This window comes from Terrapene carolina, unplaced genomic scaffold, assembly GCF_002925995.2.
Source record: "Terrapene carolina triunguis isolate 2854851 unplaced genomic scaffold, T_m_triunguis-2.0 Scaffold238, whole genome shotgun sequence".
Classification (NCBI taxonomy): Eukaryota; Metazoa; Chordata; order Testudines; family Emydidae; genus Terrapene; species Terrapene triunguis.
In genome coordinates this window covers 16456894-16472443 of record NW_020664589.1, presented here as the reverse complement: position 1 = coordinate 16472443, position 15550 = coordinate 16456894, and the positions used below count along the sequence as shown (strand labels likewise).

At 48.2% G+C, this 15550-nt stretch overlaps 1 protein-coding gene across 1 annotated transcript in view; it reads right to left on the bottom strand.

Annotated features, from left to right (window-relative positions):
* Positions 1 to 1413, bottom strand: part of ADGRD2 (adhesion G protein-coupled receptor D2) — a 58302-nt gene extending 56889 nt beyond the window's left edge. The window contains exons 1-2 of the mRNA XM_024214533.2: positions 1350 to 1413; positions 403 to 466 (exon numbers count right to left, since the gene is read on the bottom strand). Coding sequence (XP_024070301.1) covers positions 403 to 466; positions 1350 to 1397 — 112 coding nt within the window. The 5' untranslated portion in view covers positions 1398 to 1413. The remainder of the gene's footprint in view (positions 1 to 402; positions 467 to 1349) is intronic.
* Between the last annotated feature and the right edge of the window lie 14137 nt (positions 1414 to 15550).

Here is a 15550-nt window from a genome sequence, read left to right as displayed (position 1 = left end):
ACACTTTAAGACATCTTACTCAAACTCACTCAGGGACTTAAGGACAGAGCTTAGGCCCCATTTTTCAGCTCCCTCCCCCCACCCTTCCATATTTGCAAGTGGCAATTTGCGCTCACAAAATTGCTCCCACATTGTTTGCACCCACAAGTGCATCACAGGCACAAATATCAGCAGTTGGACAGCACTTACCTGATTTTTCACCTGCTAATCTGGTAGTTAGCTGTACAAATACTAATATTTACACCTGCAATCAAATTTGGGTCCAACAAACATTGGTCGCAATTTACAACCATATAAAAGGTGTGTGTGGGGGGGGGGGGGGGGGGGGAAACGTTAGCTCTTACAGTCCCAAACGTATTTTCATAGATTCTCTAAGACTCAAGTGCTGATTAGGACACTAACCTTTTGAAGTGTGATTATCAGCAAGGGCAGTAAAGTCTAAGATTTCTCTGGACAGGCTACCAATCTGCAAGAAATAACACCACACCGTGGGAGCAAGGTTTAGAGCAGCGGTCCCCAACCTTTTCATGTGGCGGCCGCCGGACGACTAGCCGCCAAGGAGCGTGGTCACCGGACAAGCAGCCGCCGAGAAGCGGCAACGCCAGGAAGCATCGCCACTGAAATGCCGCCGAGAAACGGCAATGTCAAGAAGCACCGCCGCCGAAATGCCGCTGATTTTCGGCGGCTGCTTATCTGGCAGCCAGTAGGCAGGCGCACATAGATGCCCCGGCGGGCATCATGGCGCCCACGGGCACCGCGTTGGGGACCCCTGGTTTAGAGGGTACGTTTACTGCTTAGTTTCCTGTTTAAGCCCATGGAGTCTGATGTCTCTGCTCACACTGCACTGTTCTAGCAAGTTTTCCTTGTTATATACACATGTGTATAAAGAACCTCTGAAAGTAAACGTTTCACAGCGAAATATCTCCTCCACACAGCTACATGGAATAATCAGGAAACTAGAAATATAACAATATCCATTGCTGAGGCTCTAAAAGCAAAGTCCTATTATTAAAGTGCCTGAATCTGCCAAGTGAAATCTACCTCTTGCTGAAACACTGGAAGATGGAACCTACCAGAGCATGACCAGTAGCAACCATCTCCTTTGGATTGCGCCATCGATAACAAGCCAATGACTAAATACATTGAACTATCAGAAAAGGTGTAGAAGGGTTCATTCATTTTATTTTAGGAGATTTATTCCAGTGTCACTCAGAATGACCTCACCTAGGACTCAGGCCCCGTGTTCCAACATCCTGACTGTTAGGGAAATGTCTTTGGACAATTCCTAGCTGTTTTAAGCATTCAAATTATCCAGCTACTCAAAGCAATTAAGTCCTTGTAAAACTTACCAGAAAGCTGAGGAACCAGTACTCAGGTCTCGGGTGTCGCCTGACCATGTCGACTGGTTGGAAATCTTTCCCTCTCTGCTGGAATGGACAAAGCAGTGCTAGATAACGATGTCTTGCAGCTGTATAGCTAACTCTTGCATACAGAAACAGGGGGAAAGAGACTCAACAGAAAATATCCATCCTAGGTAGCCTGCTAGACCCACTCTGTGCCTGTTACAGATGAGATACCAGAAGCCGATAACTCTGCAGAAGCTGTATCATTAGTTCATAAGTCAGACGGTTAGTGAACCCTCCTTACCGGCTTTTAACCAAATCAAGTCAGAGGCATAAATTACATTTCTGAGCAGTGTCAAACGAGATCTTTGACAACGTTTCCAGGTAGATGTGCTGGCCAGACAATGGGATCTTGTAAAGGTTCTGATAAGATGTAGCGTAGGGACTAACCATCACAAACTGGTACAACCCTTACATTTTACAGGTGGGTAAACTGAGGTGCAGAGAGATTAAGTGACTTGCTCACAAGAAATCAGCATTACAGTTAAGAGGAGAGAAGCCAGGAGTACTCTCAATCCCCTGCTTTTAAACCACTAACCCGGTGGTGGTCCTGCACATACAAAATCTATTTCTCAATAGCCAATCCTTGGCACCTAGAGTCCCATGAAAATGATACCACATGGAGATTTCGAAAGCTAGCTTTTCAAAAAGCAAGAGGGGGGGTGACATTGCCCAAAGAGGAAGTGCTGATCCATTTGGCAGTCAGAATTTAAAATACAAGCACTTTGGAGACCACGTGAAAGAGACTCTGTTTCTAACCGAGCAGCCTGCAGGTCTGGAGGAACCAGACATTGTTAGCTGGCCAGGGGTGGAACACCCTTCTCCCCCTCCCCGCCCCCAGAAAGAAGGAAAAAGCACATTGACTGAGATGCTAAATGCTGGGAAGACGAACAAAAGAACATTCAACATGACCAGAGTCAGGGGACTCTCATGGGACTGCACAGAAGCAGTAGTGGATTTGGCGCCATGGTGCCCGGCCTGCTCTTCTCCGCCCCCCCGCCCCCCGCCCTCTCCTGTGGGGGCAGAAGCTTGGTGCTGCCGGCTCCTGGGGTTTGGGCTGCGGCCGGGCAGGCTCCGCCCCCAGGCAAGCTCCTCAGATTTTTTTTTTATTTAAATTAGTTTTTTTCTCTCAAAAATCCATCTAAAGATAGTTTTAATTAAGATACATTATATCTCATCATGGAATAGGGATTATAGATTCTAATTCTGTAGTATGAGAATATATTCATGTAATGTTTAAGAAGAGTTTTGTAAATGAGTTCCAATAGTTCATGGATTAGGGACTCAATCTTATAGGGTTCCAGGGGCTTCTGTATAGATTATTTAGGTTAATCTTTCTATCTACCCAATGGGACTCAGTGCTCAGTCTAGAAGATACCATCAGAGATGCTTAGTTTTGCAGCTCTCAAACTGTGGATTTGTGTCTCCAGAGGTAACGTGCTTGTTAACAGCAAAAATGTTTTTAAATAAATAAATAATATATAGAGGTGAGAAATAACAGAACAACTCTATTGTCCCTCTGCAAATTTGTGTACACAGAGTCAATCCCTTACCTCTCTCTAAAAGTGCAAAGTTTCAAAAAGTTCAATGAATAGAAGATTGTTGGGGGCGGAATAGATCTGGACAAGGAGAAGAAGTCTGGAGATAAATGTGAGAAGCGAGGGACATATGCTTTTTTGTTAAAATATTATGTTTGCTGTTGAAGAAAAAAATCCAGAATACTTAACGTTGTTGTTTTAGTTAAATAAAACAATTTAAATGTCTGTCTGGTGATGTTCTCCTCCTAATACAGCCTGGCAAGAAAATCCTCCAAATATTAATGATTAACCTGTTGAACTGGAGATAGTTCACCTCCCAATGACTTCATAAATATCTGCTTCAATTATCTTTGGTAAATGAAATTACCAAACAATCATTCATTTTCTGATATAGTTGTAAAACTCATCTGAAAAGTTTTCAAAATAAATCACTGTTTAAAAATGTATAGTGTGTACCTTCTAAAAAATAAAACCTACATCTATCTATCTCTGAGTTGTGAAGAATATGTATTAAGGTTATAACAACCAACAAGAATGCACTTTTATGTAGAAAACCATGATTAAATCGAGTCTTCCTGACTAGTGATTTAAATCATGATTTAAATCAAATCCACCCTGCCCCCTGTGCTCTTGCCCCTGACCCCTTCATTCCCGGGGGCAGGGGGGCACAAATATGTTTGGCGCCAGGCCCACAAAAAGTTAATCCGGATTTGCACAGAAGAAAGAACTAGAGAAGATGACCATGTAGCAATGGGATGATTGACTATAATGAGCATTATGTCCACACGCCTTGCACCAGTCCCCTGTGGCAAAGCAAATGAATACAAGGGAAAACTAAGAGATGTCGATTGCACATTAGGACAGCGATGCTTTGCTTTAGTTTTATATTAACTTGTATCACAGACAAAGACAGATCTGAACATTTAAAAATCTGATTGAAAAACGATCTTGTCCATTGGAAGGGAAAGTACAATAATATTATTTTACCTTCTCTAGTGCCTTTCACCCCAGCGTCACAAGGCCTTTTATCGGCAATGGATTGAACCTCCCAGCACATCCCTTAGGTAGGTGTTGGCTTCCCCAGGTGTAAAGCAGGAGGTGAAGAGTCAGAACCCAGGGTGGATCACGCCACACTTACTTCTAATACCATTTTCAATCTATGAAGAACAGGGGCAGCTGTGCTCCTGGGACTGTGCATATCCCAAAGCCCAGGACGCAGCATGTGAGAGCTGGGGATAAAGTGTTCTTGGTCGAAGGGATCCAGCGGCAGAACAACCTTCCAGAGGAAATCAGGCCAATCCAGAGAGTCTGGTCATCTCTAGGAAACATTCCAAAGCCTTCCTCCTTGAGAAAGCCTTTCTAGCATAAGGAATGAACACCCCTTCTATTCCCAAACCCCTCCTGCCCCCCAAATAAACAACAAATGCCCTAGCACAGACTCCATTTAGTCTGCTAGTGACTGCCCCGTTTCTACGGAATTTATGCTACAGCAATGGGTGGCATGGATAATAAACCCCCTAGGTAGACAGTTGGGGCAGAGCCAGGAATGAAACCCAGACCTTCTGTTGCTTAGCGCTGTGCTTTAGCCTCCAGACCAAACTCCCTTCCTATAATAAAATGTGCCTGTTAAAGGAAGACTTCATGCTCCAAACCCAAACCAGCAAGATACCTGGTATTTTCCACCATCAACCCTTCGGGGGCCTAGAGGTTTAAATAATCTATTCTTCCCCCAACACTGTAACTAAGAACCAATTATTCTATCCCCTTCATGCAATAGTAATTCTTTCAGACCTAAACCGCACTGACACCGGTCACACACTTACTCTCTTCTTGCGCCAGGATTTCTTCATTTCACTGTAAATTATGTACAATCCATACCTGTCTGGTGGGTGATTCTGGCTCTGAGAGAGGTCTGGGGGCAGAATGATTCTGGGGTGCAAGGTGAGGGGGGAAGGGAATTGCTTCCACAGGAGGGGTGTTGTGTGCAGGTTCAGCAGCTGGAAGGCTGATGTTGTATAAACACAATATCCGAGACCCGCAGGATGAATCTGTTAATTCTCACCCCAAGGAGAACTTTCACAACCTCCTCGCCCCACAAGGAGCCAGCCACGCACCCAAGCGACACAAAGCAAGAGAGAAAACACTGAGCAGCTGTAATGTCAGCTGGTGGTTATGCTGAGACCACCTAACTCCCTGCAGGTCTCTGACGGGACTGGAGCCAATGCAGACCTGAGACTGAAGGCAATGGGCTGAACGACTTCGTTATAAAAGTTGGGGGATCTCTTATTCTTGGGGGGAAGTTTTGCCTGCACAGGCTTCCTGTCTCACTGCCCATGTGGATATTACACATCCACTTGCAAAGTTTTAAAAATCGTTTACTTAAACCAAACTCATCTTGTTTTGAAAGAAACTGGCTGATGCTGAAGAGATATTAGTCTGTTGAAACTGGACTTCGCACCAGATGCAAAAATAAGCAGCAAAGCACTTAAAAGGGCTTGATTTTAAAAAGCAGCACTGGTGCTTTGTGGCAGGAAGCAGATAATCCTCCCCGGGTGCTACTTGGTGCCACAGGACCCTCTGTTACTTGGTGGCGTGTTATTCTGAGGAGTTTAATCATTTAATGTTGTATCTGAGTGGGTAAAACCCACAATTGTTGTGACTGGTTTTTTTAAATCCACCCCCCCCCCAAAAAAAACCCCAAATCCTCAAAGACTGACAGACACAGCCCAGGGCAACCAGCTCCCCAGCCGCATCAAATAACCAGCCAGGCAACTCCGGGGGGTACCCGACTCCCCCAGGACTGGCGCTGCACACCGCTGCACCCATTTCAGGAGGCGGGTTGGTCTTGCGTCCCCCCAAGTTTCACCTCACCACCAAACGTCTCGCTTTCACCCTCAGACCAGCATCCCGCCGGGGCACAGCCACAGGGACTGAACGTTTGCTCTCCCCTTTGACCAGCTCGTTACCAGATAAACCCACCGGACTCTAAACGCGGTCCTTGCAGCTCAGCCGGCGGCACCCAGCGCGGGACAAACCGGCCACGGAGCAACTTCTCGCCCGTGCGGACCCCGCGGGCGCCTTGCGCGCAGCCTCTTGCGAGACGAGGCCAAGCTGCCGAGGAGCCGGTGCCTCCCGGCTGGGAACCTGCCCCAGGCGGCTCACCCCGGCGGGGCTTGCAGCTCAGCCCGCCCGGCTCGGACCCGGGCAGCGGCTCCAGCGAGCCGGTCCCGTCCCCGGAAAGCTGCAGCCTCCCTGCGCGCCCACCTCCGCCTCCACCGCCCGGCCCCGGCCGCGCCCCGCGCCCCGCGCCCGGCTCCTACCGTCCGACGGCCCCGGGCTCACGCCGGCCCCGGGGCGCGGGGCGCTGCTGTCCGCATGGGCTCGGCTGGAGGGGACGCGCCCGGCCCCGCGCCCGCGGCAGAGGCGGCTCCGGACCGGCCATTCACATGCAAATCGCAGCCGGGTGCGTAGCCGCCGCCGCCGCCCCACTCGGCCCCTTGGCGAGCTGCCGTCGGGGGCGGGGGCCGCTGGCCCCTGGCCCAGCCCAGCCGAGTAACCGGACAGCTCCCCCGGCTGCACGGGGCCCCCGCGAGCCAGCTCCAGCTCCGCGCCCCTCCTCGGGCTGGGCACTCGCCCTCCTACCTCCTTGGAGCCCCAGGCTGGAGCAAGGAGCAACAGCAGGATGAGCCCCGGGCACAGGGGGGCTGGCCCCAGGCACAGGGGGGCTGGCCCCAGGCAGCTCCTGCCTGCAGCAGGAGTGGGCCCCACGGACAGCTGGCTAGGAGGGGGCTGCTTGCCTTCCCCCCCAGCCCAGGGCCGGGGGGCTAGCTGCTGGCGGAGGCTGCTGGGGTGGTGGTAAGGGAGAGGGTCAGAGTTTCTTAAGGACCGATCTGTAGACCAGCATCAGGCCCTCAGTGCTCCCTGAGAATTTAGGAAGGCACCAAGCTAGGCCCTGGTATCAGAGCAGTTGAGAAACAGGGTTAAATGCTTCTCCAAAACTAGCCTAGAGAGGCCTGTACCTCTCCACAAGTCTGGGCCCGATAGGACATCCCACCCTGTGGCACCCACCTGTCTAACCAACTTTGCCCTTCTACATCCTACTAAAGACTTCCAGGCCTCCAGTGTTTTCACCCCACACCCAGCACCACAGGAGCAAACTAAACGCAGCCGTCACAGCCCAGGGGAGTTTCTCCAAATCTGTTTATTTTACATTAGAGCAGAATACAAAGCATCGGCTTTTTAGTATTAAAAGTTGGGGAAGCACGGACAAGTCCATTTGAAACCTTTTGGACAGCAACAGTAGAGGGACATGATTTGGCCAAACAAAACTATGCTCTAACAAAACTAGTTAAATTCTTTTTAACAAGAAACAAAAAGAGAGAGAGAGAGAGATACAAGTAGTGTTGCTAATGTACATCAACATATTCAGGCCTCTCTACCTAATACCTTACAAGCAGTTTGTGCCACCACAGACACCCATGAAAGAGGAGAGATCATTAAGGTAATTACATGCCTGAATTTAAACACTTCTTTAAAAAAAATTAAAGCTGGGCTGTGACTGTGCTCCCAAAATACACAAGTTATTTAATTTCAGTTAGAACTTCGCTTTTCACCACTCCGTAATCAAATGAGTAAAACAGACATTAAATGCCTAGGGCCTTACAGATTAGAACAAGGCTTATAAAGGTTCCCAGGTAGGACAACATGTGAAGTGCTGTTGTGATTTTCAAAGCCACATTCCCACAATGGTCCCTGGAGCAGGGAGCCTGGAGGCAGGATTTTAAGACTAGAGTATTTGGGCCACCTCCACAGTGCCCCAGCATTCTTAGCCTCAAGGGAGAGGTTCTCTTTTGATTAATGCTCGATTCAGCTTTGCTACAGCAACACGCACATAGTTCCCACTCCTCCCCCGTAAGTGAATGCTTGAGTCAGGCCCTGGATTCATGGGCAACTGCCTTTTGTTCTTCAGGGCCTCCATCCCGGAACGAAGGCAATTATCAGACCCCAGTCTCTGCGCTAGTTGCAATAAATCTCTAGCAGAAGAATGGATCTGGGAGGCAGCTGCTTCGGTCTGCTTAGTCACCACTGCCAGTTGGTAAACTGACTGATGAGGAGATTCGGCATGAGCAGTGCTGCACAAAGCATCAAAAGTCTTGGCAAGCAGCACAGCAGTTTTGGAGAAGGTCTCTGTGGCTTGCTTCAGCTTTGCTAGGTCTGGGTCCTGGTCTGCTGTGAGGAGCAGGGGAGGTGGTCAGAGCCAAAACCAAAAGAAATTCAGATTGCATCTTTCATCAAGTATTTAACTGAGTGCTTTCCTGCTTACAATGAGGCCATTAGGACTTCCACAGCACTTCACTAGCTAGAGAACTTTGCAAAACCATTAAATAGTTCTAACACCCAACTCAGGAGGTAAGTGTTCCCTATATACCCAGGTGTAAAATGAGGTTAAACAAATTTTCCTAAAAGCAGAGTGCTAGACACTGGTACAGCCAGAATTGAGATGCAGGTGTCCTGACTTTGTGCTTGCCTGGGTTGTGCTGCTTTCAACCCCCTCATGAGATATGTATATAGTACCTGCCTTTTACAGATGGGGAAAGGGGGGGTGGGGGAGAAAATGTAGTCCTCGATGAGTACTGCCCTCCACCCAGTCTCCACTCACATACATGAATTTACAGTGGTGCAGTTTAAAGAACCAAAACAAAGATGTGTAATAGAACAACACGCAAGGTTTCCTGAACACAGGCTCTTTGAAGACAGTTTAGCTGTGGAATCAGTTAACTCTTGGGCTGAAAATCTTTCAGAGTTGTGTGCCAACATGTTTCACTCTAAATATTTTAAACAGTAGCTGGTCCTAGTGGGGATCAAAGAAAGATCCAATTACTTATGTTCAGAAGCTGCATTTGCCTGAAGCATACAGTTGCAACTGCAGGCACGACCACCCAGCAATTTGAAGACCATCTCCAAATAGACCAGACAAGAGTAAGATGAGTAAATATGCATTACCTTTCAGACACTGCAAAGCAATTGTAGAGGCCTGTTTCCAAGCCACCTGGAGAGCATTCAAGTCACAGCTTAAAGTTTTATAACAGGAAAGACGCTCTTGGAAACTCAGACTTGGAGGTTTTTCTGACTTCTGTTTTTTGAAAGATTCAAATTCCCTCTATTAAAAAAAAAAAATAAATAAAGACTTATTAGCTAGACTAGAAACCTGTTCTCACCTCTTCCCTGCTATTTAGCGATTTCCCCTGAATTCTGGGCTATTCTTGCTTATATTCCAAGAGGCATCTCCGCAGAGGCTGGGGAGGAGCAATCACTTGGAGTATAAGTTAGTGAAGCAGGCGTATGTCTTCCCATGAGGCAGGCTCCTCAACAAAGCAGCAACTCCACAGAGTGCCTTGGACACAAGAAAAGAGGTACTTTATAAAGCACCTTGTATGAATGTCAGTCTGGCAAGCTAGACAAGTGTCAGTGCCACAAGAGTTCTCAGCCAGAGAAGTTACCATGTGACTTCAGTGAACAACCCTTCTTTTACCATGCCCAACCGATGGAGATTATTCCAAGAACTGCACAGCCCCTGCCCTTCCCACATACACATACACTTACCCAGAATATTTTGCATTTCTCTATAAAACACTGCAGAGAGCTTCCAACTGAGAGGAGCGGTCTTCTGACTTCCTCTGCCAGCTAAAAAGGAGAAAAGATAAGCAAGCACAGAAAGTGTCTCTTGGGGCACCAAGCAGTAGGCATCATTGTGAGTGAGAGCATGCACAGCTGTATGGGAGATGGTGGGCACTGGCTCAGAGTCAAGGTCTTAGTCTGGTACGCTGGACACCCTGCTGTAGAGACAGACCCACTGGTGAAGAGAACATGGGGAGCAATATCAGGGCAGGCTGTAGGATTTGAGGCCTCTATCTCCCCACTTCATGGGGGCAGGGGGAGGAGAGAATAAACGTGAGCAGATTCCTCTATCCCCAGATAACCAAGAGCAAAGTCAGCAAGGGGAGACTGCACTGATTGGTGCGTCCTGTAGGTTTGCCTTAAACTACACTTAGACTCGGTGAGCACCAGTCAGTGCAGAGTCAGACTCACTGCCACAGTAAGCATTGGATGGTCCCAGAAGTGTGCCCTTATCCACCACCCTGTAAGCCAACTCTGCACGTGAATTCCCCTCTCCCCAATTAAAATGGAACACTGCAGTCCATTTCCCATGCAGGGAGCAGCAGAATCCCAGCCAGCCATTCAGGGACACCTGAGAAGAGGGATGAGTGTCTACACAAATGATGAACCTACGTGTAAACAGTAGTCAAGCCATCAGTACATCTTCTCTCATGAGGCAGTTATAAGTTCAAGAGGCATTCTAAGGCACCCATTGTCTCCCGATGGTCTTATTCCTACTTACACAGTCAGCTGTGATACAGACACAGCCTGCTTACTCAAAATGTTTTGTGACACCTGACGGTTTGCAGTTAATGGTGGAATGATGGAGCAAGCTGTGCTGGGGACTCTGGGGGAGTAACCAACCTTGGGTTTGCTTCTATTTAAGTATTTTCAAGCCAGCTAAACATCCGATTACATGGGCTCAATTTAAAAAGCCGATATTAGTTTTCGGAGGAATTATACCATATTAGCAAGAGTTCTTGATCGCACACCATCACCACAGCTTGCAAATCTTTACACTGCTTCAGAGCGGAGCGTCTCATTTACAGGGCAGTGACATCTGTATGCTCAACACACTCAGCAAATATTTGCCAAATCAAATAGGAAGCAGTGTTTGTAAATGAGATGCAGAGGTGAACACGCTCCCTTGCTTTGTTGCATTAGGTCACGTTGCAGCTCACTGCCTCGTAAAGTTAAAGTTTCCCCCAACCCAGTAGGGGGTGTTATTCCACTGCAGTATTTGTTTTTGCCCCGCCTCCTACTGCGCCAGGCTGACCTCCACTGTTTCCCCTCAAGTTTTGTTTGAAAGCTTTGCACAGGTAGCAAGAGTGTCTACCAAGTCTTCCCTTCGAGGGCATTCGCAATTATTGCCATTAGAACTGCAACCCTTCCGACACACCCCGACAACAGAGCACTTTGCTCGCCAGCTTTATTGCCGCAGCAGCTATTCTACAATAGCCTCCACACCTGGAAAGTTACATTACCTGCTTTCCTGAAGACAAGTTCTGGCGCTGCAGGTCCAGGAGTTCCTCTGTGTTCTTATCAATCTGCATATCAATATAGCTCTCTGCCCCTCCAGCGACTGCCTCAGTCACATTGGTTGGGAGGAACTGAAACCACAAACATTCCATCCTAGTGAAGTGTCATCGGACTGTCAGCATTGCCTATTTCACAAAGCATTCTGGGAGGGACAACTCAGAGCTGGGCTTATTCACTGCTGTGGAATCCATTGATGGATACTGGGGCAGGGGCTGTTGGTTGCCAGGATGCAAGAGTAGGAATTGAAGCCTACATTTCCCTCAAGCTCAGTCACTTCCCTCCCATCCCCATTGCAAGCCACAAGAGGAGACAGATCAGCTCCTCAGGACCAAAATTCTCAGCCATTCCTGCCCCCCACCAGACCCCACTCTCAGCAGTCAAAGCCTCCAGAGCTGCCATCAACACAACTCTTACAATGCAGATATGCATTGGCAATCTGCCCATTAAAGTCTCCAGCACACGGAAAATTGAGAATTTTGGGTACAGCATAAGCTGGATTTTAGATCTTGCTATGAGCAGGAATACTGGGCTACTCATAGTATTGTTAACCTGGGCATTTAATTCTATTAAAAAAAGCCCATCACCGTCACTTGTGAGATCAATCCATTGCAGAGATTCCACTTTGCCACAGAAACCGGGGAGCTTACTGCAGAGTTCAGCTCCAGCCAGCTAGAAGGTACACCAGGCCTGGTTTCTATCCCAGCTGAACCCCCGGTCTGAGTAGGCATGTGTGGCAGAGAAGCTTTCGAAGATGAGAGTTCATCAGTATTCAAAGAGTGTTTGGCAAATATTTGGACTTGGACAGCTTTATTTTTGGTAGTGTAGTGAGCTGTTTGTCAAGCAGTACAATGCCCAGCTCCCAAGGAGGTTCCCACCATCCCAGGGAGCAATTAGAGAGCATAGGAGGCTCTGAACTATCAGCCCTGGATGGGGCTCTCATCAACCAGCCTCTCACAGACAGGGAGCAGTGTCAGCATCCGTGGAAGCAGCGTTTTGATTGACAACTGGACAGTCATCCCCACCTCCCCCAGGCAAAGGTTCAGCCTCACCTCAGTTCGTTCAAGATTGGCTTCCGGCCCCACAGCAACCATTAGCTGACCGAGCCAGCTAGCAACAGCGATCACTGACTGCTCAATTTGCTCCTTGGATTCCAGGATCATGGATGTAATTTCACATTCACAGCCCTGCAGAAGGGAGGCAAGAAGGCCGGCAGCACATGTTCAAGTTGACTCTCTCTAGATTTCATTACAAGCATCATCTTTACAGTGCACGCTTAGTGCAGCGAGGCTTTTACAGACAGACACTAGATCAGTAGAGCCCCAGGTTTACATGCATTTTCTAGGCAGAGCCATTCTTGCAGGCTGCTTGTGTTGCCAGATAGAGTGGGGACAGTTCCGTTATTCTCGCCCATCCCCCATTTCAGCTCTCATTAGACAGATTATTTCTTAGCAGCACAACGCACACATAGGCGATGCCTCACCGCTGCAGACAACTGGAGCAAGGATTGAGGCGCATTATAGCCTTAAGTAACATGCCAGAAAAGGACTAATCAGCAGATCAGCAACTCTGAGTCAGGGCCACCCCTGGTTCTCTGCGTTCTGCACGAGTCCAGGATTCTGTGGACCTGGTTCCAGTCAAATCAGGCACTATGGAGGCTGTGTGCTTTGACTCAACTCCTGGCAAGGAGGAGGGGGATACAAGGAATTAGAGAAAAGAACAGGAGTACTTGTGGCACCTTAGAGACTAACAAATTTATTAGAGCATAAGCTTTCGTGGGCTACAACCCACTTCTTCGGATGCATATTGAGTGAAACATATCGAGGAGATATATATACACACATACAGAGAGCATGAACAGGTGGGAGTTGTCTTACCAACTCTGAGAGGCCAATTAAGTAAGAGAAAAAAAACTTTTGAAGTGATAATCAAGGTAGCCAAGTACAGACAGTTTGATAAGAAGCAAGTGTGAGAATACTTACAAGGGGAGATAGATTCAATGTTTGTAAATTAGAGAGACACCCCTCTGGTCAGATCAGGAGCAGCATTAAGAGCTCCCAGAAGGGAGGCTGGACTGAGTAGGTTTGAAGTTGTCAGGTGTCCTGGCACCTCTCCAGCCTTCCCCTGTACAGTCCTCAGGCTGAGAATTCAGAGTGCAGAAGTTCAGGACTTCCTGCCTGGTTCTCGGCACCATAGTACAGGCTCTGTCACAGGCTCCTGCCTCCAATGGATGGCAAGAGCTAGGGAGGTGAACAGGTCCAGCAGAGATGTACAGAATCCAGGGTCACCACCACCTAAGTCTATCCTCCCATGGGAGCCAAGCTCCCGACTACCAAAAGGACAGGACAAAGTCATTAAGCGAGTAGTGGTGGCAGCATTAAGAGTTTCTGCAGCCACCTTGCTGGTATTTGAGGCCCCACATCCTGTGAAGCAAGTGGTTCAGTTAAACATAATGCAAGAGGACTTCTCATGCAACAGCTGCTGCCCGTTCACCAGCTTCTCCTCCTCATTACATGGTTAGGAAAGTCCATCGCCATGGTCAGGCAATGGAATGGCCTTTCGCAGGAGTTCAAGGGGACAGTGACTTACGTTCAGCAGGAAGGCAACATTCCCACCAAGCTTCTTCACTTCAGCCTCTAGATGGTCCTTCAGAGCACCAGATCCAGGAACAGAGGTCTCCAAAAGCCTGACACAGACTGCTAGCTGATCTATTGCGGAGGAAACCTTGATGCAGTGGGGCTGGATGCTGCGATCATCAGACACTGGGAAGGGTGGAGAGGAAGGAAGGGGGATCCCTATGTTAAAGGGTGAGAAAAGCCTGGGATGGGTTCTGGGGTCTGGAGTGACCAGGCAGACACCATCCAGCTGCTGGTGTAAACATGACCCAGCCAGCACTTACCCATAGCAGTGCTGTAGAAACACTGTTCGCAGGCTTGAGCAATGGCTGCACTGGAGTCTAGTACTGCTTTCAGATCCAGCAGCATCTTTAAGAGGAGGCTGCCAGATTCCTCCTCCTTTCCAAGAGCCTCCATTGCTGAATCGATCAGCAGTTTGCAGACAGCAGCACAGCTGGCATTTTGAACGGGAGTGTCCAGAGGCACTGGGGTGTTAGGCAAAAGAGGAAAAAACCCTCAACACGCTGTTTTGTACATGCACTAGGTAGCTGGACGAAACCCGGAGAGCAGCTTAACAGACATGTTCTTCGTTGAGAGGGACTGAAAAAAGTCACCCCAAGGAGAGAACTGAAGGGTCTGAACCTCCCCCACACCAAATAACCAATTGAATCAACTGAATGTTATTGTGTATAAAAGCGTAGGGCTGAGGGCATGCTGGGAAGCTGTTCGGGGGCAGTAGGAAATGGAATTTAGCCAATAGAAAAGTGCAAACTCAGGCGTTATGCCTTTATATTCATTTTCTGTGTAACTTGTGTTTGCTTTCCCTCACTATTTCATCTTTGAAGCTATGATTTTTCTATTAAATAAACTGTTTGTTTTTACCTCAAGCAGGTCTGTTGTACAAGCTGTGTGGAGGGTTTGCACCAGTGAGCTGACAATTGAGGGCAGGTTTCCCACCTTTGGGGTGACAAACCAGAGGGGAAGTCTGAGTGGTATCCAAGAACTTGAGGAGACAGATTTGGGGGCCCTCATGACCAGAAGGGATTTTGAGGTCACCCTGAAAGTAGTAACTAGGCTAATGGAAGCCAGGGAGGGACCTTATGTCAGCTGGCTACTGGTGTCAGGGCACTGAACCGTAGCATGAAGACACCCAAAGTTACACGGCAAGCAGTGACAGACCCCCCCGCCCCATTGGTCTGGACGCTCCCAGAAACATATAGGAACTATAGCTGGCATTTTTTTCTATTTTTTAAGTTTAGTATCCTAACTTCAGAATGACTCAGTCTGGGGTAGGGGGGAAAAATAGAGCAGCACGCCTCACCTAGCCAAGACAGTTCTTTCAGCCAACGTCTGAAAATAATCATCCCCTACTTCAGACTCCAAAGTGGGTAACAGGCTCCACGTGTAGCCAGTGGGAAGCACGGGTTACTTGTGCGGTTACTGCCCAGCGCCATTTTCATTAATAGGAACCAAATCTTTTCCTTCTGTTGGAGAAGGAATAAAGAGCAGTTTGATCTCCTGATTGCCCTAGTTTTATTATTATTTTTTTAACCCTATTTTGATAAGCGCAAAAAACAGAACCAGACCCTGCTAGTTCATCATTACGTCTAATGCCGCTGGATTATTGATTTTAAGCAGCATTAGCGCAGAAGAGGTATCCAGTGGTGTATAACAAGCCTACTTACCTTTCCCCAGTAGCTTTCCTGATGTCTGACGGCTGAGAGGACTCCTGCCCCTGACAGAAAACAAGGAATTCGAGATTAGCTGGCCAAGCTGCCTGCATCCTTGTGGGGTTCCCCCC